Source organism: Panthera uncia, chromosome B1 (assembly GCF_023721935.1).
Source record: "Panthera uncia isolate 11264 chromosome B1, Puncia_PCG_1.0, whole genome shotgun sequence".
In the NCBI taxonomy this organism is placed as follows: Eukaryota; Metazoa; Chordata; class Mammalia; order Carnivora; family Felidae; genus Panthera; species Panthera uncia.
The window spans coordinates 116,107,581-116,134,133 of NC_064811.1; the positions used below are offsets into that span (position 1 = coordinate 116,107,581).

A 26,553-nucleotide genomic window follows, 5' to 3' on the forward strand; every position below is an offset into this window, starting at 1 on the left:
TGCCCGGGGCAGGGGAAGGAGGGCCATGGTCACAGCTGGAGGGAGGGCTGGGTTCCACTGTACTTCCTGTGTCATGTGGGGTGTGGGGTCGGGGCAGCCGTTGGGACCCTGATGTTCAGTCTTTGTGTGGCACAGTACAAATGACCTTTCTTTACTTTCCTCATCTATAAAATGGGAATGCGTTCACCCCCAGACTTCAGGGACTTTAACAAAAGGGAGTTATGAGCACATATGACACATTTTAACAGGAAAACGGCTGTCAATTTCTCTAAAGAAATTTGGACACCCTTGAGTCTGTTGTGAGCATCTTCAAGGAGCTGTTTATTGGGACTTTCCTTTTTTGTGGGTACAAAGGAAGTTTAAAAAAATTTTTTTTAAAACATTTATTCATTTTTGAGAGAGACAGAGCGTGAGTAGGGGAGGGGCAGAGAGAGAGAGGGAGACACAATCTGAAGCAGGGTCCAGGCTCTGAGCTGTCAGCACAGAGCCCGAGGACTGTGAGATCATGATCTGAGCTGAAGTTGGACGCTTAGCCCTTAACTGACTGAGCCACCCAGGCACCCCAAAGGAAGTTTTAAAGACTATGAATAGGGGCGTCTGGGTGGCTCAGTCGGTTAAGCGTCCGACTTCAGCTCAGGTCACGATCTCGCGGTCCGTGAGTTCGAGCCCCGCGTCGGGCTCTGGGCTGATGGCTCAGAGCCTGGAGCCTGCTTCTGATTCTGTGTCTCCCTCTCTCTCTGCCCCTTCCCCGTTCATGCTCTGTCTCTCTCTGTCTCAAAAATAAACGTTAAAAAAAAAAAAAAGACTATGAATAATAGGAAAATAAATAAAGGTAAACACTAGTGTTTCCAGAATAGTGGGAAAGACATTACAACTCTTTGCATCCCAAGTAGCACTACTACATATTCCCAATACGCTGAGAACGTATCGGTCTGGGAACGGCGATATCTGGATACTAGTCTGGGTCCCCCACTCATTGGCTGTTTGACGTTGACTAAGGCACCTCATCCATGGGGTTAGTGGAGCCAAGAGGTGGAGACCAGAGCCAGCCGGCACTAATCCGGTTCTCCCGCCTGCTGCTCAGGCTACCGCCGCGCTTTGTAGCACTCTGCCTGTCTTCCTTGGGAAAAATGGGGCTAATACTCACTAAAATGCTGTGTTTCTATGGTCTTTTTACACTTTCGTTTTCTGATCAGTTACAGTGACTTGTATTGTGACATTTTAATTGTTTCACACATTGAAGACAATAAGGAAGAAAGAATGCAAAATTTTGACCCTGAGGAACAATTACTGCGTAATCATATCCTTCGGAAGTAGGGAAAAGAACGCACAACTTTCCCAATCTTACACTTGAGGATTTATAAACAATTTCTATTTTGCATCTAAACTGGAGCTATTTAAAAAGGTAAACTACAAACACACACACACACACACAGAATTTGGTTAAAAACTTGTGGAAAAAGAAGATGGGTACACCAGGATGTCAGAGCTTTGTATCTTTAAACATTTGAATCATAAAATTTTCCTTTGTTCTAATTCTGTTGTCACCAGGGCAAACTCTTGATTATTTTAATTCCTGTACATTTGCCTACAAGGAGCAAACATGCTGGCCAGAGAAATGTGAGTTTCTTTTGTTTGTGGTATGTATGTATATATATGTATACACACATACACAGGAGTTGATGGATTAAAATTTTTTTTAATGTTTATTGATTTTTGGGAGAGAGAGAGTGAGCGAGGGAGGGGCAGAGAGAGAGGGAGACACAGAATCCGAAGCAGGCTCCAGGCTCCAAGCTGTCAGCACAGAGCCGCAGGCGGGGCTCCAACCTGTGAACTGCGAGATCATGACCTGAGCGGAAGTTGGATGCTTAACCGACTGAGCCACCCAGGTGCCCCATGATGGATTTTATTTTGAATGTTTTTATTTATTTTTGAGACAGAGAGAGACAGAGCATGAGCAGGGGAGGGGCAGAAAGAGAGGGAGACACAGAATCAGAAGCAGACTCCAGGCTCTGAGCTGTCAGCACAGAGCCCGATGCAGGGCTCGAACTCACGGACAGTGAGATCATGACCTGAGCTGAAGTCGGATGCTTAACTGACTGAGCCACCCAGGCGCCCCTGGATTTTATTTTTAGAAACCAGATTCATTGGCTCAAAAAAGTCAGTGTTCTGAAAAAGGATGGAGAACTGTTCTTTTTTTTTTTTTTAAGTTTATTATTCTTGAGAGATAGAGACAGAGCATGAGCAGGGGAGGGGCAGAGAGAGAGAAGGAGACAGAATCTGAAGCAGGCTCCAGGCTCTGAGATGTCAGCACAGAGCCAGACGCAGGGCTTGAACTCACGAACTTCGAGATCATGACCGGAGCCAAAGCCAGACGCTTAACCGACTGAGCCACCCAGGCGCCCCATAGAACTGTTCTATATTAAAAGAGTCTTAAGGGGCATAAAAACCAGATGGCAATGTGGGATCCTTGACCAAATCCTGCTTGGAAAAAACCAGCTATGGAAGACATTTGGGAGACGATAAGGACAATCTGAATATAAAGTGAGAATTAGATGATACTGAGGGAATTAATGTTCATCGTGTTGTGTGACAACGATCTTGTGGCTAGGGAAGAGATTCTTGGGAGCTGCGTGTTGAGAGGTTGAGGGTTGAAGTAGCTAACGTGTCGAACTTATTTGGACAAGTACGCACGTCAGGCATATATGGCAAAGTGTGTAGTTATTCGCTGTACCCCTGGTCTACTTTTGTTTGATAACGTTCATAACGAGAAGTTTCAAAATCCTTTCTATGAAGTTAAAACCTGAAATCGGTTTCTTGGCAGTGGTGAAGATCTGTTTCAAGTCGAGCACTACAGGCCTGACTGTTGGGCCACAGCACCCGTGCTGGCCCGGCAGGGACACCTGGGCCCCCCTTGGGTGCATGCTGCCATAATCGCCTCCACCTGTCACGTGAAATCACGCAGGTCGTGGTAGCTTCCCCAGAGGACACCAGAGTGGTGTCAAATGTCCTTGGAACTTCAAAAAGAGACTAGAGGAGAAGACTGGAGAGAGAAGAGGGGGAAAAAATGAAAAAGAAAATCTAGCGACAGAGGGCTGGCCGTACAAACAAGTAGCCCTGTTCCGTTCCCTGGCACTTCCCCTCCCCCACGGCCCTTTGCAGGGTTGCAGGTGGGTGGGGTGAGGCCAAAAAGGTCATTAATAAGGAAAAATCAGGTCATTTGTTTTTCACCCTTTGTCTCCAGACACAGCTTTCCTTGAAAAGAAGGGTCAAGGGCTTCCGAGTGCTCAACTTTCAGCAACAAAATACATCTCACGGGGCAGATGCCTGGTGACTTCCTAGAAAGAAGATGTTTATTCTCCACCTCTTCCCCCACCACACATTCACTGCATTGGGATTTTAAAAAGGTCAGTAAGATTACATCTAAGAAATCATCTTGAAGGAGAAGGGGATGCCATTCATTCAGTGCACAATGCGTTTTCGTGTGAATGAAACTACGTGGTTTTGACTACTTGGGACTAGGAGAAGTACTCAACTCTCCTCGCTTCAAGATTTTATTTCTGTTTATCAGCCTTCCCACCCTCCACCCCCCGTCAGTTCCTTTTTCAACCTCCTGTTCTCTGGTGGAGTGCTAAGCCCTTATCGCTGGGACAAAGCACGTTGTCATACTGTTTTCTCCATGCTGTCACGTGCCAGCCAGTCTGGAACCACAGTGCCCCATCGGTAGGGCCGGGCTGTGACTCAAACGCATTCTTCTTCTTGGTTTGTATCTATTAAAACTCACCTTTGTTTTGGATCTGTTTCTGATGATGACTTTATTGTTTTTGTGGCTTTTTTTTTTTTTTTTTTGCTTAACCCAGGTAGTTTTGCATTGTGTTGTTTTACTATGCCTTTTCGAGTTTCATGGAAGTCTCAGGGACAGGTCTCCTAAAGAGGAGGAGTGGATTCACATGTGTGTGATTCATTAAGGAAGGTCCCCCCAGGAGGGTAATCGGAACGGAGTGGGGAAGGACAAGAAGCCAAGTGAAGGGACTTCAGGCAAAGTCCCGGTGTTTGCCTGAGGCTGCAGGGGAGCTCTGGAGGACCTAAATCCTATCTCAGGGCTTGTCCAGGAAGCCGAACTATCTTCTCACACACTTGCACTAGCGACTCATTGATTAATGTCGATCTGGACAAATGTAAACCTCTAAGCATTTCCAACAATCTGTGGATGGTGCAGGCAGAGCAAGGGCTGGAAGTAAGGTGTGCGGGAATTGTGTGTGTGTGTGTGTGTACGTAAGTGTACATGGACAGTGTCCACTATAGTGGGGCAAGACCCCTTTGTTACTTTTCCTTCCATATATCCCTTGAGGATTTTTTTTTTAAATATTAATGTTTACTTATTTTTGAGAGAGAGAGAGAGAGAGAGAGGGCGGGGCAGAAAGAGAGGGAAACACAGAATCCAAAGCAGGCTCCAGGCTCCAAGCTGTCAGCACAGAGCCCGACGCAGGGCTTGAACCCACAGACTGCAAGATCATGACCTGAGCTGAAGTTGGAAGCTTTACCGACTGAGCCCCCCAGACGCCCCTCTTTTTTTTTTTTAATGAAAATTTTACTATCAGTTTTCCAAGTCCTCTGAATGAACCAGTTGAAATGGAACAGTTATGGCACATGATTCCACAAATGGACTTCATTATGTTCCTTTCAAAGCTGGCTTTTTCTCTTCCCTTTGCTACATCCCTTGGGGTGAAAATTTAGAAAGTTTTAGTTGTGTGGTTGAGTTAAAAAGACTGGGAATGGTTGATCTCCACTGTTAAATAGTTAATGATATCAAGAATTTTGAGACAAGAACTGCAGTTAACCAATTAAAACCCAGGCATAAGTATATCTGTTTAATTAAAGCTGGAGACCCAGTGACAACCCTAAAATAAACTATACTTGGGATTGATTCAGATAATGATTTTATTTGTTTTCTTTTCTTTAAAAGTGGTATGTCAACATCACTTCATTTCTACATTTCCGAGTTCTGTACATAATTCTTAAAAGGAAATAAGCAATGCTCAATGTACAAAGTAAAAACAGAAAACTAGAAAAATCTGAATAAAATGGAGCAAGTTGCCATAGGTCATACAGTACAAATTAGTCATTAGATGTCATCTGAAGTGCGATACCACTGCTGTGATGATGAGTTAAAGAATGAAATAAAAATACTCTATTTTAAACAAACAGTATATATATATTTATATGTATATTTTTTTACAGATAGTAGACCCAGTGATATCTGCAGTATTGTAAAAACTTATTTACAAATAACTTTTTTAGACATTACATATACATCAGCACCGTAGTAAAAACAAAAACAAAAACAAAAACAAAAACAAAAACAAAACGACCTTATTAAAATCTACCTCTCTATTTAGTTGGTCCCAGTACTAAGCATTTGGAGGAAGCTTTTACAAGGTAATGGAGCCCCCTTCTCTCCATCAGCCACCCCCAGTTTCTCATCGTTGCTTATATATTTGTTTCCTGTACCTTTCAGAAAAAGGTAATTATGCTTTCTGTCTTCTTGTTTGTTTACTTTGTGTATTTTTTTGTTTTTTGTGTTTTGTTTTTTTTTTTTTTGGTTTTTATCTGTTTCCACTCAAGAGTTTCCCTGGTGGTGGCCCCTCCCCAGGCAAGGGGCTTACGGTCACCTGCCACCACCTCTTCCCAGGGTACAGCCTCTGCCTGGGCTCTCGCCCACCCTGCCTCCCCTGCTCTCCATCCTGCCCCTTGCTCAGGAGATCCACTACCTTGGGACGTGGCGAGCAAGCCAAGGGCAGTGTTTGCCTGCCTGCCTGTCTCCATCCTCTGGCCCCAGCTTCCCATTCGAGCCCCCTTCTCGGGACCCCCTCTGAGTACAGCCAGTCCAGCCTCCCACAGCCTTGGTCCACGTGTGGCGCAGGGGGTGCATGTGAGCGTACAGAGGGAGCCAGCCTTTCGGACACGGAGCAGGTGGGTGGTGGGAGAAAAGCACGCGCCATTCTTACTCTGGATAATAATTATGCCACATGGCCTCCAAAAACGGGACAGTGGGAACAGCAGCAAGGACTAAAAAGACAAGCCTTACAGGAAGTGGTAGAGGTTGTCATCCCTTCCGACAGACTTCGCTTAGGGCAGATTGGAGTGATTTACAAAGAGAACGACTGTACAGGACTTTCTGAGCGGATTACTTTGCCCATATGGGAGGAATCGTATCTTCCTTCTTTTCATCATCAAAATGTGTAAGGTGGGGCAATTGATTTTTCAGTTCCTTGTCTCTCAGTGTTTTAGATTTGTCTTTCCAGTGAGTAGGGATTAAGGGCAAGGCCAATTTCAGAGCAACACCCCCGGGGTTCTTCCAAAGGGAGCCAGAGTCAGTGACCATTGGGGCCATTCCTCCCAGGGTGTCCCAGAAGTGTCAGGTGTGGCTCCTATAAACCCACCGTCGAACATCAGAGGGGCCTGCTCAGTTCCGGGCGGAGAATATTCACTCGACTACATGTTAGAGCAAAAAAACTCCAGTGTTGCCTTTGCATTTCAGGCACCGTCTACGTTCTTGCGTTTATTCTGATTCTGCCCAGGCCCCCTAAAGACAAAAGCTTCATTTCTTCTGGAATAGTCTGTAAGGAAAAGCAGGGGCAGGATGGGGTGGAGGCAAGAAGGAACAGGGTGGGGAGGGGTGTGGGGAAAGACGACACAGCATCCAGTCGGGGTCTCTCCACCCCGTGGCCACCGGAAATAGATGTGAACTGCCTGGACGTTATCAGTATCGCACCGAGGCCCCAGGAGGCTCCAGCCCAGCTGCCCCAGGGGACCGCCACCACAGTCACCAGCAGAGGGCTGCCTCCCCCAGGACTGCCGGACAGACCCTTCTCTAGGCTCACGTGGCTTTCCTTGAGAGGCAGCTAGCAGCAACGCCTCTAAAATTCCTGAGGGTCATCACGGGCAGCAGACAGGCTTGTAAGATCCTTTGTAGTCTCTCTGTGACATCTCACTGTTCTTCGTGTCCACCCTCCAAACACAGTAGCACGTCTTGACGCCTGACAGCTCTTTCCAGCCAGAGTTCAGCGCACTTCTGACCTGCGCTCTTGGCCTGTGCCACCACCCAGCAGCCTCCGTGGGATTCTTCCCGGCCCCGGGCTCTGCGGTCTCCGGAGCTGGGCCAGGAGGGGCTGACGGACACCCCACACCGGGCAGCAGAGGGACGGGCTGGAGCAGCTCTCCCTGGGCCGGGCGGGCACAGGGAGTGCGGGGCCGAGGGGCTTCAGATCTGTCTTCCCCACCTGCCTCCAGTGTGTCTCCCTCTCTCGCAGCAGGGACCTGCGTGGCGTGTTGTCTTGAGTGCTGTGTGAAAATCAGGTGAAACGAGGCCCAGTGGGGGCTGCGGATTGGCACCTGGATCTTTCACTGTGGGCCAGCTGCAGTTTTGCTCAGTTTCCGTGGGTCAAAAAAACGAAAAACAGGGATGGCTCAACATCCTGTTTCTTTCTCACGTTTTAAGCTTTCAGCACTAGAGTTGTGGCTCTTGGGGCCTCCTCTTGACTAGGGGTTCCCAAACAACTCATCGAGCTCCTGCATCCACTCATCCCCCGGCCCCCCTTTGATGATGGAGTCCACGAGGTCTGCACTGTCCGAGAGGCCGGGGAAGGAAGCCCCGGCGGCTTCGCCGCTGTAATTGTATGCCATGTCCTGAGGGGGGTTCCGCTCGTAGGCCTGGCTCTGGCCGCTTGGGGCGAAGCTGCCACTGGGCATCTGCTGCTGTGCCGGGGGCTGGCTGAACGCTGGCATGCCGGGGACACCCTGGCTTAGGCCGGACATGACCATCGGCCTGGCCTGGCTGCCGCCTTGCTGCCCTGGGAGTGGTGGCATCATCTGCCGACCCATGGCAGCTGGGTTGAGGGTTCTCACCGCGCCGGTGTTAGCATCCACAACCTGGCCCAGTCCCTGTGGGAAGTGTTGCTTGGTCAGCCTCGGCTGGCCAGCCTGAAGTGGGTAGCTCGCACCGTTGTTGAATGATCCCAGTTCTCCACTAGTCCTCCCAGGCATCCCCTGTAAGCTCCTCTGTTGCCAGCTCTGCGTTCCCTGCTGGACCGTGCCCATGATGCCCTGCAGCCTCGGTGGGCCCTGGGGCCTCGGCAGAGCCTGGCTCACGGGCCCTTTCATCTGCTGGTGCTGTTGGCTGATGGCCGAGTTCACCAGCATGCTCTGTCCAAAGCCACTCACCATGCCAACCCCTTGCCCGGAGGCGGGCTGCCTTGGCCCCTGGGCTTGGTTGTGTGCGATGCTCATGCCACTTTGGTTTGGGTGCTGCAACATTTGGGTCATTCCTGGGCTCATACTGTACATTCCGGGTTGGCTGGTAGGTGTGTTACTATAAGGGGCCAGTCCCATCTCCGACTGGGCTGCTGCCGTGGCCATTGTCCCTGGGTTCTGGGAGGGTCCCATTCCCATCATGCCTGCATTCTGTGCCATCAACCGTGATGTTCGAATGCTCTGGAGGGCTGCTTGGCTTCTCACGGCTGCTATATCCTGGGGAGAACCTGCAGGGGGAAAAAAATGGACCCATTCACTCATCTCAATATGCACGTTACTGTAACACGTCGCTGGAGTTTTCTTTAGGAATGACCAAATTCTTTTATATGAAAAGATCCACAAAAGTGATTATTTTTCTGACTGTAACATATGCTGATTACAAAAAATTTGTAGGACGCTGAAAACTACAAAAGTACTTAAATTCCCACCATCAGAGATAACCACCACTGTTTTATAGACACATGAAAATAGGGATCCTACTGGATACTGGACACGTGCTTTTGTAGTTGTCTTGATAACTCTGTGATTATTATTTTCACTTGCAGAAGCAAGATGTTTCTCACTCTTCTGGATGGGATGCCACCCTCAACCAATCAGATACCATTTTTCTTGGAGGTGAGAGGGAATTCACCTCCTGGGCTAAATTAAGAAGAAATGGCCGATCACTTTGTGTTTTCTCTTTGTGAAGTGGAACACGGTTCAGTAGAGAATACTATCAATAAAGACCATTAGACTAATTTCCCTTAAGACTTGAGTAGGATTTGAGAGGTTAAAGGCCACTGCTCCTGCTAAGAAGCTATTTCGACAGATGGGACACTTTTTGGATCCACTCTCTAGATTTCCACACGCTCCAGATTGTCTGAATCATGACATGTCAGTGCAAAATGGCCAGCTTCCTGAACTAGAAAAAGAAATCATCCTGCTACTTGCTCTTTGGCAATGAACTTTATGCATTTCTCCAGCAAAGTCCACTCACTCCTTCAAATCGGCAGTGACTACTTCTCTCAGCAGATTGCTAACACGGTTTTTAATGATGCTGTTTAAAAGTTGGCCAGAGTCTGAATGCCAAGTCCCTCAACTCTAATTAGGCATTTGAGTGAGTCCTTCTTTACATGTTCCTAAGAAATTTCCAAATCAGCCAAGAGAATAGAAATGTCACCATGAGAACCCCAGTCAATGCTGTAAAGGGCTAGGAGGTGCACAAAAATGAGTTTTTCCTATGTCCCAGCTAATGACTGAGTCTCTAAGACCAAGAAAAATAGTTTTTTTTTTTTCTCCTGGACATTTAAAAAAGATGCAGCCTGGGGGCCAATCAATATTATAAGCAAATGTGATACTACTTGCAACTGGGATGAGATGGGATGAAAAGCCAGACGAGAACAGTCTAACCTTGTTAAGCTTGGCACCTTGGCAGATAAGTGTGTTTCTGTCTTCCTGATGGGGTTATTGATTTCTGGGCAGCAACTATGTCTCCATATTTTCTTTCTTTCTTAAAGAAAGAAAATTATGGGAATTTTGATTATGACTTAAGTTTTTGTGGCCTGAGATCAATATCATGCTGCATTGAGAAATGAAATGGTTACTGTGGGGAAACCCGAAAGGGCTGGAGAGATCCCTAGAAATGTTTCGGTTTTCTGTTTTAAGCTTCGTTATATCGAAGTGATTTAAAAAAAAAATCAAAAGTTCCTGTTAAACACTGGATGGTGGTATATATTGTCTGTAATCTTGTTACGAAGTTTTGTGACCTTAACGACTAAATTTGTATCGACTGCATGGCCAATCTGATCAACTGTGGTGAAATGGGTTATTGAGTTGTTTGTAAAAAAAAAAAAAAATTTAAGGAGAAAATATTGCTGACTCGGAGACTGATTGGCTAGACCCAAACTGCATAAACAGACTGATGAGCTGCTGGAAAGAGACAAAAAGACTTCCATTTTTTTTTTTTTTTTTTTTTTGGACATTTTTGTTGTATGTTTATAATGGATATGTTGAGGGACTGGATATGGTCTGGGCTACTTTTGTGAATGACAAGTAGGTTCCTTTCTTTAGAGGACAGAAATGCTGCAATACCTTTTAAGAGGTATTAAAGCATCAATCCGAGCCAACCTTTATCTTTAGTACAAAGTGACTGTGCTATCTAGGTGTAACTCTAATGAAAAAAAAAAAGGCATTTTAAAACCAGCAATCAGCTCCGTATTTTCATCCTAGGTACAAAGAAACAAACCCTTTTTCTTAATCTAGTTTTATGCCTTCAGTAATTTTATTTATTTATTTATTTAGAAAGCTTATTTATTTATTTTGAGAGAGAGAGAGAGAAAGAGAGAGCACAGGGGAGGGGCAGAGAGAGAGAAGGATAGAATCCCAAGCAGGCTCTGCACCGCCAGTGAGGAGCTTGATGCGGGGCTCGAACTCACAAACCGTGAGATCGTGACCTGAGCCGAGATCAAGAGTCGGAAGCTTAACCGAGCCACCCAGGTGCCTGACCTTCAATAATTTTAAATATATATAGAAAAAAATGCAAATGTGTCCAAATAATTACCTTGTCTTTATCTGATTACTATATCGGTTAAATAATAGACTAATTTTCCTCTTCTTCTTCTTTTATTTTTGTCTAAAACTGATATTATTGTGGGACACTGTACTCAAGTTAATTTTCTTATCCACTGGTTAACATCACCATGTGAAAATCTTCCATATTCAAATAGAGATCACATGCAATTTTTTCTTAAAAGGGTCTGTTTTCTCTTTTTACTCACAGGAAGCCTATATTTGTGAAAAATAAGCATTTCTCCATAGGCATGCAACATTGCCCAGAGGCACCATACTCAGTAAGAGAAAGATAGTCATTAAACCTTTGAAATGTGTAGTGGGGGAGTATGCGTACGTTCCCAAGTAAGTGATTCCTAACGAAACTCTCCAAGGACAGTATTTCTTATCTATACCAATTTGCTATTTTCCTAGATACACACTATTATGATATCTAGGGTGTTAGTAAAATAAAATAGAGAAGAGAGTGAAAAAAGAAAAAAAGTGCATCATTTAGCTCAGGGACCGCACCATGGGCCTGGGTGTTCAACTTAAGTACAGCTAAATTTCCAGGTTGATTACCTGTGGGGTGGAGTTTTAGAAAAGTTCAAAGAGTAGAACTTTTAACCTGGACCCAAGGCATACAGAATAACTCCTAATACAGAGGAAGCATTAAATGTTGGTGGGTCCCTTTATTCCAAAAGATAATAAATGAATTACGAACCTAGAAAATGCAAGGGCCACTATGCTGGGTTTATAAGATTTTGTATTTTTAATTAGTTCTTGATATAAATCACCAGTTCGTAAAGTGCGGCCCGTGGGCCAGCAGCAGCAGCAAGGACTCCTGGAAGCTTGTTAGAAGTGCAAATTCTCTGGCCCGACTTCAGACCTCTGGAATCAGAGACTCTGGGGGTGGGGCCAGGCCATGTGTGCTTTTACAGGCTCCGCTGGTGATTCTGATGCAGCTAACGTTTGAGAACTACTTGTAGAAACCTAGGAAGGCTCTGTGTCTGCAGCAAAAATTATACGTGTAACGGTGACCATTTCCACACCCCCTCTACCCATGACCAAGTGAGAAACAGAATTCTTCAAAGAATATCGGCACTGATTTAACACACATAACACCTGTGCACAGCTTCATTCCTTTTGTCCTCCCCTGGGTCAAGTCCAAAGGGGTCTGATACATGTGTTCCAGGGGTGGAAGGGAGTGGTCGCTACTCAGGCCACTGCCTTTCCACAGGCAATCTTCACTGAGATCTGGCCGTGAACACCAGTGGCTTTCAGACTCTTTAAACCACTACTCACAGCGTGTGATCCAGTATATACACATACTGGTCTACAACAGAAACAAAAGTTTCCCTTATTATGATACACTCTCATCAGTTTTCTATTATATTCCTTTTAAAAAAATGTTGGTTGGGACCCATTATCTTTACAACCTACTTGTGTGTTGCAACCCAAAGATTGAACAATGCTACCCGAGATCATGAATTTTTCACCCCCTGTGAATTTTTCACAGTCTACGAGAAGCGTAGCACTTGCGACATGGCCACACAAAGTCTGTATTCGTTTATATATATGCATATTTATATGCAAGGGGCCCCATAGCTTCTGGCAGATTCTTGAAGCGACCGACGACCGGTAACACTTGAGAAATTAGGACCCAGGATCTAGGTCCCATGAAAAGGGCAGAGGATGGGAATTGGGGTTTCTGCTACTAGGCGACCCCTCTAGCTCCCTGAAAATTCCTGTGATGAGACTGGGATGGTTGTCAGGCTGATCCGCTACCCCATACAAGACCCTCAGGGGTGCTCTCTATTGGAGATGGAAGGGATCGATATTTGAGTGGACTTTATACTTCATAAAGGAATGATAACACTGAGCACACAATATGCCCCTTGCTACTGGGTCATGAATCATCAGGGTTTCTGCAAAGGGCAGCAGGATCAAGATAGTCCAGTCAAACTCAAGCCGCTTTGGTCTTCTAGATTCAGCTGAGATCGGTGGTTGCTGCAAGCCAGATTCTTCCCAAGTGGATGTTTGAAGTGGGGGCTGTGGCCAGCTGACATGCTGGGATTAGCGAGAAGGATGTGGCACAGGACTGTTCCTCCCATGCTCCCTGAGATGACGATCCAGACAAAGACAAGGCTGATGGTGGACTAGCCAGGCACCAGTAGGTCCCCGTTGGCTGTTAAACTATTGAAATACTTGTGTATCGTTGGTAAAGAACAGTTACCCCAGCCCTGCCCCCCACAGCCACTCTGACCCCTGCCGGGGCCAACCAGGGCCTCTCTGTGACGCAGCCACCAAAAGGTTAATGCTTGCCACAGCAGAGGGCTCCAAAAATGCATTCTGACTGACTGGCACCCTCAGTTTTAACATATTTTTAATATTACCTGAACCCAAACACAGCACAGAAGGCAATGTCACTGGCTACACGCTCACTCACACTTCACGGCTGGAAGGTATAAAACGGAAGAGGTGTGCACTGGCCTCACCTTGAAACTGATTGACCTGCTGCACTGGGTATGGATTCCGTTGCTGTTGGAGGTGCTGGCGGGGTAAATGTGATTGCTGCAGCTGCTAGAACGACAGGACAAGGACAGGGAGGTGACATGGGGAGAGACGATTAAATATTGTGGCGGTTTTGAGGAAGGCAGTTTTTTCAAAAACTAAACTTTGTGTTGAGGAATCAGGTGCATCCAGGCAAGTGTGCAAAGCATGGGTCTGATGGATTTTCACAAAATGAACACATCCTGTAGCAACATAACCAGCATCTAGATCAAGGAACCGAGCACCGCTAGCATTCCCTTCATGCCCCTTTCCAGTCACGACCCACCGCAGGGACCCACTTCACCTGACCAGGGAGCCACCTAACAGTGCAGACTAGTGACATCTGCTTTTGTGCTTCGTATAAGTGGATTCATACAACGTATTGGTGTCTGGCTTCTTGCATTCATCATTATATTCATGAGGTTCATCCGTGTTGATGCGTGTAGTTGTGGCCTGTTCACTGTCACTGTTGAGTAGTATTCCTTCCTATGAACGCATACACCATGGCTTACTTATTTACCTATTCTGCTCGTGACGGGCATTTAGAGTGGTTCCTGTCTCGGGCTGTCACAAATACTGCTGCTATGCACATCCTTGCACGTACCTTTTGGTGACTATCTGGCATATCTGATGTGTAGACTTGCTGGCTCACAAGGAGTGCGTATCGAGGGAGCCAGTCTTGGCCTTGACTTTCCAACATCAGCTTGCACGTCTTCCTTAGCACTGTGGGACCCAGCTCAAGGGACGAGCAACTGATTTTTAATGACCTAAATAGCAGCTTCCGGTATAGGAAGATGGGATTCTCAGGGGCTATAAAAAAGGCTAATCTTATTCCCACCAGGCCACACTGCCTGTAAAATACATCTCCGCAAGTAAAATATACAGCGTTTAGTGCCTTAAGGAAACCGCGTGGGACTCCACATGTACCAGGAGCCAGAGGCTTGTGATTTTTGTCTTTCTTCTTCCACTCGCGGGGATTTTGCGCTGCCGGAGCTGTTACCAATCTACTGGAAAGGCTATTATGATCATTACCATGCTGTATGTGAAAAGGGAAAGAAAATAAGGGTGAGGTGGAAAGAGCAGAGAAAGGGGTTTTAGTTCCCAGTCTGCCGTCAAGTAGCTGCGTGACCTTCGCCATGTCATTTAACCTCCTTCTGCAGCTGCTGAATATTCATTGAGCACCTTTCATCCGCAAGGGCTTATAAAGAACGTAGACCAAGGGCCCTGCTCTTTAAAGTGTTCATTATAAAAATAACACACATTGGTCACTTCTTAACACATGTGTTTATTTCTATTTTTTTCTTCTTTGTTTTTGTTTCTGGGCAGCTCTATAATTTTCTTTCTCTTTCTTTTTTTTCTTTTCTTTTCTTTTTCTCCACAAGGCCAGCCAGCACTCTGGCAACCAAAGAAAAAAAGGCTCTGCCCTGTTCACCTCATCCTGGGGTGCTTACCATAGTGTTTTGCACAAAGTGTTGAAATTAATTAATTGTATAGATAAAGTATAGACAAGAAACCATGCTAATCTTTTAGGCAGCAATATAAGGGCATTATTGAGTAAGCTTCTCCTCAGCCAAACTTCTCATATTATGTAAGACCTTAAGTGTCCACACTGACTGGGCAGAAGCCCTGGGGTGCCCTGTGGTCAGCTGGGGCTGGGGGCCTCCTGTTCCAGTCCTGGGGCTGTGCCTCTCTGGCTCTGCGATCTCTGATACTTCACATGAGCTCCCTGGCCTCCAGTTTCTTCATAGGTAAAATAAAAAAGCCTCCGTGATCACCAATATTTCTTTCCAGTCTAAAATTCTGGGTTCAGTTGAACCTTTGTGAATAGATGTGAAGTGCCGTGCTCCAAGTAAGGCATTACGCGTCAACTCACACCTGCCTTCAGCCGGCTCTGTCCTGATTTCTAAAGCCACCGGAGTCATTGTAAAGTTCCCAAAGACAGGCAAGATCCCAAATCCTTCTGTTCTCCCTCCCAAGTCCTTTCAGGAAATCCCAGGACCTCCAATACGCTGCTTTCAAAACTGCTATTACTAGGCACTTTCACCGCTGCTGCAGAGACCAAGAACATCAGCTCAGCATTGATAGGGCAACATTCGTTCTCAAAACACAAAGGCTGACAACCCACCACACGTAGACCCCCCAAGAGCCTGCACGGACAAGCTCCGTCTCTGGGCACGGGCAGGCTGCTGCACTGAGTTGTTTCTGAGCAGGCCCTCAGTTTCGCTTCTGGGCTAGTCCCACTGATGGCTGGCAGTCGTGGCCCCAGCTCTGACATCACAGTCCGTGACACCAGGGTCACGTGACAGGTCACCACATACGCGTGTACAGTTGCCGAAGGATTTTCCACACATTACTCTATGTCGTCCTTAAAACGGTTATCGGAGGAAGGCCGGGAAATTATTAAACGTAACCTGGCAGATGAAGAGAGTGGGGGAAGAGGTTTTTCCAGAATCAGACCACAAGCAAAAGGTGGGACACATCCGGAGGCTGAGTAAAATTCTTTCCTTGGTCCCTCTTCATTTCTTGGTGCCCACAACCTGCTAAGGAATGATACCATTTCCCCATCTTTTCCAAGGCGCCCTGGATCTCTCTGTGTGTCGGCTCCTTGTCTGGGCACCCTCCTAGGGCAGCTCTCCCTCCACTCTTGTGCTTCCCTCCTTGTCCCCTGGGGTTTGGCTGCCCTCGCTGAGTGGGGACAGCCCTGGCTAGCACAACTGTGTTTGCCTGGTTACCCAGGCTCCTATTTGCGCCTTGGTCACAGCACACACATCAGAGGCCATCGCTCACAGTATCAGGCACACCTGAAGTTTCCCGGGATTGGCCAAGGAGAGGATTTACAAAGCCCAGCTTCCCCTCGGCGGCTTCATTTATCACTGCCTGAGAGATATTAGCACGGTTCCTTGTCACACACCTTATGCAGGGTGAGAGGGATAGAGGTTTGTTTGTACAAGAGGTGCCAGGCGGCTGACTGACCTTGGTAGAAAGGGAGATAATTACACAGCTGCTCAGGAACAAAAGCAGAGAAGGGAACATAAGCGAACTGTGTTCAACAGTACAATTTTTCTATTTGGGAGATGGCTGCTCTTAGTAGGGACCTCAACATGCCTGTGTCCCACGTGGTATCTTGTAAATATGGGGTGGAGGAAGCTTGATAAGTTTCCAGAATTCTGATTATATTAGGAACCTTCTAGGAGGGGAACTGTAGGGCAGAGCTTTGTTGGGCTTTAAGCCTTGGAAGACAACCTCACGCCTACCTCCTATAAGAGAGAGAGAGAGAGAGATGCCCTGTGCAGACTCCCACAGGAGCCACGTAGGGATCTCTTGTGGAAGGCCTCACGCCTTTCCTGGGATAATAATCCTGGATCAGGCATGGGCATCTTGAAAAACAAAACACATTGAAACCTACAGAAGCGGCTCTCAGGGAAGGCTTTCTTTCGGAGCTGGAGGAATTCTATGGCGAGGGTGGACAAAGATGCCTACGGTAAGATTTATTCGTGTTAGGCCTTCCTTTAACTCAAAGATTTCTTGAGCTGTTTTAAAGCTGTTGGGAATTTTCTTAAGTTTGCACCCTTTCTGTGACCCCGGGTTCAGGTTTCCAGGTAGTTCTGTAGGCCCTATTATTCTGCTATTGTTCCTGTCCCATTGTTCATGACCAATTCTGCAGAATTCTCCTCAATCCCTCCTCCTGACATTTTCCTTCAAGAAACAAAGTTCTCTGAGTTATTTTCTTTTTTTCTTCATGCTGGAAATATTAGCCTCTATGAAGAATGTGAGGCAGCCTCCCTACCCCCATACTGATTGCGCAGACCCTTGTGCCAGAAACCAGAAGAAAAGAAGGCAGGCTTGAATCGAAGAAATGTCTCTGGCAAACAGGCCTTCAAACTGGTGGCAGAAGCCTGTCTTTTAAGAACAAACTAATTCATTCTAAGAAAAAGCCAAACTAATGGAAAGGTCCAAATTCTGCAGATTCTTCGGCGATCTGGGGAATGCTAGACTGTGAATCTCTTGACAAAGGACACGAACTGGAGCTCTCTCGCAGACACAGGGCACCGAATAAATGCCTGCTGAATGAATGAATCATGTTACCTGCTCGGCTAGAATCTGCTGCTGCTGCTGCTGCTGCTGCCTTTGCTCCCGCAGGAACTGTTGCTTCTGCTGCTCCATCAACTGGGCCCGCTGATCAATGAGCATCTGTTTCATGAGGGCTGCCTGGGGCTGGCCGCCTAGGAAGCCAGGGCCCGCGGGACTGGCTCCAGAGACCATGCCGCCCGAGCCTGGGGGCACGGAGGACTGCATGGGGCCTGTGGTCCGGGGAAGTCCAACTGGGTGCTGTTCCTGGGAGGAGAAGAAGAGAAGAGAATGCAGAGGTTTCATATTTGAGAGGAAGCATGGGGGCAGGGGCCCCAGCTTGCGGGCCTGCGGGGTCCTGAGTGGCACGCATTCTATTCCCATAAAACCCACCCAGTGGTCCTCAAATCTGGCCTTACCACCGTGGAGCTGGAGAGATACAAGGGAACGGTAATGGAGCACGGCTCTGGGAAATCTGACAGCAAAGGCCAGTCTGTTTTGGATGAGACTGATGACGGGACAAAGGCTGGATGTTCAGCTAACATTCTGCGTTCCTCCAAAGGAAAGGGAAGAAGCCTTCAGGCTGGGATCACCTTAAGTCTGGAAGAGACAGCGTGCCCCTACCTCTTAATCTTTACTGCCTATTTGGCCTAAATGGACTTCTTCTTAGCTAGTAGGAGAGACATTTACAGAAGAATTCTGGAATTTATCAATCAGTAGATTTACTAATTAATGGAATTCCAGTTAATTGTGACATTTGAAAGCTTTGCTGTATGTAAAAACAAAATTCCTGCTGGTGGGGTCGTTGATGGTGAGAGCTGGGAATGTGTTGCACTGAACAAAGATACGTAATCTCCTGACATCTTTAATATACTTTTTTAAAGTTTACTTATTTTGAGAGAGATATAGAGCACGTGAGCAGGGGAGGGGCAGAGAGAGAGGGAGAGAGAGAGAGAGAATCCCAAACAGGCACCGATGTGGGGCTCAAACCCACGAACCGTGAGATCATGACCTGAGCCAAAGTCAAAAGCCAGTCGTTTAACCGACTGAACCACCCAGGCACCCCTGACATCTTTAAAAATAGGGCTGAGCCTCCTGTGTCTGGGACAATTTATAATGTGTGGGTTGATTTGGGTCTTCTGATTCTACAGTTGTCTCAGTCAAATGATGGCAACTTTTAAGGACTGGTTCTTAAGGAGTAGGGAGTAAAGTGGTAGAGACCTACTCACAGAGTCAAGTGACTACTTGGAGAATGTGCTCACAGGGAAAGCCTGTAACAGCCAGTGTTCACCGGGGAAAATGTGGTATGTGACCATAAAATTCAGCTTCTAGATAGTTCCTTTCTTATTCATCTACCAAGCAAGTGTTGTCTGAATATTCTGCCTTTTAATTCATTCACATTTCAAGTAATTCATCTGAACACAGAGGATCGGATGTCTGAGATGAACACAGATTAAATGGGCACACATGTAAGGATGTATCCATAGTGTGAGGTACCATCATGTCACCAAAATAATACAAAATGAATATGAATAAGTCTAAAGTTATTTAAATATTTTTGTATCCAAGCAAACTGGATTTTAATATTTTTTCCTACTTCTGCCCTGCTACCTCTTTGGTATGGATACAGTCAATCATGCTGGCACTGTCCTCTCAAAACATGAGTTTGATCCCTGGCTCTCCTAGAGACACAGTCCTGGACCTTATTCCCCACAGCCTGGGTTTGTGTACCTTCCCTCTGCTGTGTGATGCTCAGCCGTTGGTGCTTTTCTTCCCAGCCTAAACTGGGTCTTCAGCTACTCTTCTTTCCTCCCTCCACCCACACAAACACAACAAAACAAGCAAAGCAGACAAAAACCTACTTCTCTTGCCCTGGAAACAAGAGGCCGAGAAGTCCCGGATAGTTAGTGCAGTAGCCCAGGTCACACTTAGCAAATGGAAGAATTGGAAACAGCAGAACTGGAACGCTGATCTTGAGTTGAAATTTAGTATTCCTTCTGCTAGCACGGGCCTTTACGAGACTGTGGGGCCGTGGTGCTAAGTATACACCTGAGAATCGCTTGTAGACTAAATACATAGCCTGTCTTCCACGAGTGTCCTGGGTTCTATTTTTCAAACAGAAGTGTTATTGCAAAACCCTTTTTGTCTTTGTGTATTTCCTCTACAGACGATTATCAGGTAGAGAGCCGTGAAATATCTATGTTAAAAAGAACTTATAGGGGCGCCTGGGTGGCTCAGTTGGTTAAGCACCTGACTTCAGCTCAGGTCATGATCTTGCGGTCCGTGAGTTCGAGCCCCGCGTCGGGCTCTGTGATGACAGCTCAGAGCCTGGAGCCTGTTTCAGATTCTGTGTCTCCCTCTCTCTCTGACCCTCCCCCATTCATGCTCTGTCTCTCCCTGTCTCAAAAATAAACAAACATTAAAAAAAAAAATTATAAAAAAAACAACAACAAAAAAACGAACTTATACTCCCAAAGGCCAGGAGCCTTTATGCTACCAAAAAGTTTACTTTAGGCCCAAGCCCCACAGGCATCACAATGTTTCAGAGTCTCCCCTTTTCCCTCAATAATTGCTGCCTGTTTCCAAGCCCTTCTTTCCAATGGGATAAAGCTGCTTCTTGCCACCTTTAGGAACAAATGGCTGATTGACTTAACACTTTAACAAACAAATTCACACTGAAGTATAAACAGTTAACCAATCAAAAAAAAATACAGGTACACCGTTTTGTTTTTTTTTTTCCTGTGTATTTCAGTATATTTGACACTTTCCAGTTTTTTCTTAAAATTTTTTAAGTTTATTTGAGAGCGGGGGAGAGAGAGAGAGAGAGAGCGCGAGCATGCGTGGGGGAGGGGCAGAGAGAGAGAGGGAGAGAGAATATCCCAAGCAGGCTCTGCACTGCCAGTGCAGGCCCCACTCGGAGCTCAGTCTCACAGAGGACAAGACCATGACCTGAGCCAAAATCAAGAGTCGGTTGTTTGAGTGACTGAGCCACTCAGGCACCCTAATATTTTCCAGTTTTGATAAGGAGGAGAGAAGAAAGAAAATGAGACCTAAGGGAAGATAAAGTTTGCTTCATCTAGTTTTATGAGGGCTGGTCTGGGCTGGCCCAGGCTGGCCCTGTTTATCTTTGGGCACTTTTGAGATATTCTGGTCCTGTGTGACCAGCCCTGCCTAGCTGGGGCGCATGCCCAGAAGTGGTAAGTAGTAACCATTGCTTTCCCAGCCTTTTCTCCACCCTGGAAAGAAAGGGAGAGGCAAATGAAGTGACGATGTTGCTATATCCAACCACTTTTGGCCCTTGTCTTCCTGGGGCAAAAAGAAATACTTCAGAAGCACAGTGTGGGGAGGGGGTGGGGGATGGGATTTTCCCAAAGAGATAGTTAGGTTATTACTTCCCAGGATTATGTATTTCTCCAAATGACACCCCCCCCCCCCAAAGGTTTTGCCTTCGGGTTTCTTGCTGAAGATCTGAAGACCTAGGGGGCAGGAGGGCTATGTGCATTTTTAAGGGGTTGCCTTCCATATGAAACATCCCTGAATCTAGGTTGATACACCTTGAGTACTTTCCCAACAAGCTCTCCTGCATTCAGCAGCAGGTGAGTGACACCACAGGCCCCACCTCAAGCGTGTCTTCCAAAGTGCAAAGCCCTCCAAGTGACTTGCCTTACAAATGGAGCTGGCTGGCCATTAACTGTTTCATATTACATGGCAGCTTTTAACCTCCAGTCTAAGAGAGCTTAATGAGCAATCGCTTGTCGAATTTCAGGATTTCAAGCCACCGCTCTTGTTTCTAAGGAGGACACACACTGTGTGTGCAATTAGAGAAAACCAGGCTGAGCTTTCGTCAGAGAAATGTAATGCCTTGAAGCCAAATGATGCAGTATTTTTAGTTTTAATTACTGGCTCGTTCTCCACCCCACCCCCTGCCCAGCGACCTCCCTTGCCTTCTACCAAGAATCTTAACTCACTAGCTTCCCCTAAGAAATCCAACTGGTTTCATAGATCTTCATTACTCCCCAAACCTTCCCACTCTTCAGTAAAAAAAAGGGAGGGGGGAAAAATCAAAACGAGTGAACCCATTTCACATAGCTCCTTCCTCGGGGAAAAGATCTTAGCAATTTTCTAAGGGCTGGAGAGAGGTAGGAGGTGTAAAAAAAACACCCTACCTCCTCCAAAGAGGCAGTTTTCTACTTCAAAAAACAGCTGTGGTAAAAATATCTCCCAAGAGCAGCCAGCTGTTTATTTATAAATCTGTGCGTAGCCAGCTTTATTTCTCTTAAGTGTTTTCAAGAACAAGCGTAGTGTTTGGGTGAGAGGGGCCGGGTTTCTGGCGGCGACCCAGGAGCGCCGGCTCCGGGGAGGGGGCTCACAAAAGGCTGAAGGTGAGGCCCGGGGGAGCTGGGACCTGGGGGAGAACTGGCTGGAGGACGCCCGGGGCTTCAGCCTTTTCCCGGAGGTGGAGGAACAAGGAGCAGCTGCTGTTCTCCCCCTGCCCCAGCAGATGGTGGTGTCAGCCCGGCGCTCCGGATTGCACCGCCAGCTCCGCCCGCGCCCCCCCCCCCCCCCACGTTGCTTTATCCATACCCCTTTTTCCCCCCCCCCCCACCCCGCCCCCCGCCCCGCGCGTCTGGGCGGACGCTGCGAACGTGGAGCCAGGCAGTCAAGTGTTACTGCGTACAGCAGGTAGCCTGGCAACTGAGAGCATAATACCGAGCAGATGGTGTTCGCACGGCGTGATGGACATCACACACGACAGCCTGAGACAATCCAGGAATTCCCTGGTGACTCGAGGCCCTCTTTACACAAAATGAGTTCTCTCTCCATTGCCGTGTATCTCTGGGGTTATCTCCCCCCCCGCCCCCTCCCCGACTGACACCGAACTGGTTTCTTATTACCGACTTTACTTCCAGCCCGAGGGGAGGGAGATTTCAGGTCGGGGTGGGGGAGGCCGGGGAAGGAAACGGAAGGGCTGGGAGCTGCAGGAGATGGGGGGGTGGGGGTGGCGGTGGCACCCGGAGAGGGGAGGGCGAGTGGCTTGCACCAGCCCCCGGGGCTGACCGTCCGAGAGGAGCAGAGTTCCCCGCAGCCCGGCTGCACAAAGCCGGCGCGGGAGGGCGGCGCTGAGAGCGGCCTCGGCTCAGTCTGCAATCACATGGCCCACGAACAGCCTAAATGAAATTTAGGATTTTACTTAAAAAGTCCCCTGGGGCGTAATTTAGCCTCTTGACTCGAGCCTATATGCTTACAAGTCCTTAGGGGGCTCTAAGAAGTCAGGAGTGGGGCGGCAGGCCCGAAGATGCCTCTCAGCGCCGGCGTCTCTAACAAAGAAACCGCCGAGGCGGTCCCGGGCGCGGGCGAGTTGCCCCGCGGCCGCGGAGGTCCTCAGCCCGCGCGCGCTGCCTTTGATCCCGAGAGCCGGGCGCGCTCAGGGGGCGGATTTCCCAGGCCCCTGGCACACAGAGCGTGCCTGGGGCCAGGAAGTAAATGCATGCGGAAGGCAAGCGACGAGAGAGGAGGGCTGTTCACGTAAGAAAAAGTAAAAATGATAAAATGGATGTCCCAGAAGAGATATCTGTGCTTTTCACACACATTGAACTGGATCAAATATTAGAAAAAAAAAATCTCCAGCCCAAACCGAATATTGCCTAGATTCTATACATCAAGAGGCTCGTGTGTCTAACCAATCACCAGTATCCAGAGGCTTTCTCCCTGCAAAGATAACTATTCAAGTTTTAAGTTTCAGAAGAAGGAAGCGTTTTCAAAGGAGGAAAGCTAACGTTTCACGCAGAACATCACACTTGCTGGGAAAGAGTTCAGCAGTTTTATGTCAGAGAGCAGCACAGGATGAATCCGAAGCCCACTGCAGCCTGGATGGAGGCATCTGGCTGTGACTCAGGGAGGCTCAGGGTGGTGAACCGGCATTCTGAGGCCCTGGGAAACCATGTGACCTCTCAGTTTCAGTCCCCACCTCCTCAAACGAAAATCATACTGATAAGACTCCTCCCTTGACAATAGAAACTTTGGAGAGGAAAGAGTTATAGAAAGAAAATGGTTAAGCAGATGCTCAAATCTCTCCCACTTCCAGTTTGGGCAGTTCAGAAACAATTATGGGCTAAATTAAGTGAGAGGTTCTGAAAGTGTGGTTCCAGGATCAGTAGCTGAGCATCTCCTGGGAGCTTGTAAGAAATGCAAATTCTCAGGCTCCACCCCAGGCCTACTGAATTGGAGCCCCTGGGAGCAGTTTCACATGCCCTCCAGGTAACTAAGATGCCCTACTGTTTGAGAATCACTGGGGCAAATACTAGTTCTGGTTTGTGGACACTGACTGCAACCTGGGGCATCTGAGCTCTCTGTCCCTGATTTAGATGGCAAACCCTGCACTTTAAAAAGCAAGTCAGAGTGCTGAGTTGCTTAGGTTTTTATTGCAAGTTCTTCAGCATTTGGAACAAAACTCTTAAATTTTCAGAGGGCTGCTCAGGCAATGCAACCCCAAGAATTCTGAAAGGAGCCCATGGCCATGATTCTTCCAGGAAGGTCGGGACTCCTGCAACTTCGCTGTGCAGGCTGAACAGCAGCCAAGATTAAGGAAGGGGTGAGGCCACTGAACTCCCTTGCTCAGGCGGGAAGCATAAACATCACTAGACTTCCCATCACTTGGTCTGATGTATGGTAGAACTTTGGAAAGCTATGATTTGAGGAGGGTTCTCTCTGTTGGAAAAGGTTCTTCAAACTTGGGAGAAAACCAGAAGCAACAATGGAAGAAGACAAGTTGCACTTATGGGGCACCTACTGGATGCTTTCACTTGCATAATTAAACACATTTTGTTGATTAAGAAAACCTGAGTCTCTGAGTGGTTAAGGAACTTGTCTGATGACCCACAGCTGGTGATGGTGTCTTTGGGATTCTCACTCACCCACTGACTGAAACGTGCATCTGGTCTAAATTGAGCAGACCACCCAAGAGGGCTGTGCACTAAAGAGAAGTGGGAAGGGGGTGGAAGGGAGAGAGGAATGGGCATAGAATAAAAAGGTAGAAACTCTACAGGGATCAAAGGATGAAGCTGAAAGAGCACGAAAATATGCATCATTTTTTTTTTATATGTTGCCTGATACCCCAAATTAGGATGCTTCTATGGTATCAACTTTGACATTTAAAGAAAGGCCATAAGATTAGACCATTCAACCATAAGTAGAAGGAAGGAACAAAATAAAAGAAAACCTTAGAATTTTCTTTGAAGTTGATCAGGTGTCAGGGCAGAAACTTGGTTTCAGGATGGTGGCTTCATTTACAGACATTCTTTGTCCTCGTCCAGAACAGTTTTTCACTGTGGGTCTGGAGCTTACAATAAATTCACAGCAGAGCCCCAACAGGCCCCACCCCATATAAAACCCTCTGTTTCTGCAGATTATTGAAGAAGGTTGGATAAAAAGATTTGTTTTATGATCTGTGGTGGTTGTGTCCCCATGACGATTGAGTTTTAAGGCACTTTACCAATTTAGGGAGCTTATCGCTGAAACAGCAGAAACTTGAGACCCAGTGGTAAGCCTGCTAAATGGGTTCAGCAAAGTTCTTCTTTCCACCGGGAAGGAGGAGCAGCTTACATTGGAGGAACCCACCAGGCCTGGATAGAAACGTATTTCCATCATAGGCCCAGTGGCTGGCGCACCCAACCATCTACAAATAGCTTGCTATTATTATTACTGTTACTGTTGTAATCTCTCGATCATGCAGCTCTACAAAGTCAAGGTGAGGGGAAAAGCTGTGTTTTTGGTTCTAGTTTAGCTTTTAAGGCAATGAGGAGGACTAAGACTTTAAACTTGGTTTTCCCTTCAGATTGTCAACAGAATGGAGATGCTACCCAGGCATGTAAATATATATATTTTTAATGTTTATTTATTTTTGAGAGAGAAAGAGCAAGCATGTGAGCAGGGGAGGGGTGGAGAGAGAGGGAGAGAATCCCAAGTAAGCTCTGCGCTGTCAGCACAATGCCCGATGAGGGGCTCTAACCCACGAACCGAGAGATCATGACCTGAGCTGAAATCAAAAGTCGAATGCTTAACCGACTGAGCCACCCAGGCACCTCCAGACATTTAACTGTTTAAAAAATACATTTTTGTCCCCACATCGTCTCCCAATCACAGGGAATATTTGAAACACTGAATAAATGTATAAAGAACAAAAAAAGTTTTATTCATTTTGAATACTCAGAGGCAACGACGTTAATATTTTGATGTGTGTTTTTTAAAAAATATTTTCGCCAGCTTTTTCCTCTGTATACAACAATACACTTTCCATGATCATGATAATGTTATATACATGATCGTACCACTGTTTCTAAGTAACACAGGGCAGTAGAAAGCTCCAACCTTCCGAGTGCTTGCAAGTGACAGTTTTCCGGTAGAATGACACCCTTATGGCAGTATTTCTACCAGGCCTGTAGGTTCTCTAGGAGTCTTCCAGCATCCAACACACAGCTAGGTCCACAGCTGCAACAGAGTAAATGTTTGCTGAACTGAACTAAGTGGCTATGATGAATTCTAGCCTAAACCAGTAACACATATGACTGGAGAGGAGAAAAAACAAAAACAAAGATGGCCCCACACGGATGGCTTCTCTGAGCTTCAGGAATGGAGCACCCACTGAAGAGGAAAGAAAGGGTTAAAGTTGGCAGTTCAATGCAAGGCTAGATGCATCAACCACAGGAAGGGTAGGCTTTCAAGGACTTACTTGGGGGTAAAAACAACAAAATACCATTTGTCCTTATCAGTGCTTTGAACATAGTCACCATAGGTCCCTTCAGTGGAAACACAACTTTGAGAGTTATGCTTTTCCTCTGCCTTTGATGTAAATTATAGAGTCCTTTTGATCCCTTTGTTGTGATTAATTCTACCACCAAAGCAAGCCTAAATTGGTTAAAAGTTCATTAGGGTGCAACAATAGGAGCTTGATTAAATAAATTATGGTACATCCATACCATGAATACTAGGCAGCCAATAACAATCATGCCTTCTTAGACTATCTAATCACACAGAGAAAAGCTTACAATATACAGTTAAGGGGAGGAAAAACAGTTTCTAAAACAGAAAAATCAT

General features: G+C 46.8%; 1 protein-coding gene across 2 annotated transcripts in view; it reads right to left on the minus strand.

Annotated features, from left to right (window-relative positions):
• Positions 1–3,814: 3,814 nt before the first annotated feature.
• MAML3 (mastermind like transcriptional coactivator 3) overlaps positions 3,815–26,553 on the minus strand; it is a 414,602-nt gene continuing 391,863 nt past the window's right edge. The window contains exons 3-5 of one of the 2 annotated variants that reach the window (XM_049632163.1): positions 17,479–17,727; positions 13,338–13,419; positions 3,815–8,540 (exon numbers count right to left, since the gene is read on the minus strand). In XM_049632163.1, coding sequence (XP_049488120.1) covers positions 7,543–8,540; positions 13,338–13,419; positions 17,479–17,727 — 1,329 coding nt within the window. In that variant the 3' untranslated portion in view covers positions 3,815–7,542. Of the gene's footprint in view, positions 8,541–13,337; positions 13,423–17,478; positions 17,728–26,553 lie in introns of both variants that reach the window. The other variant, XM_049632162.1, reaches the window with a different exon arrangement.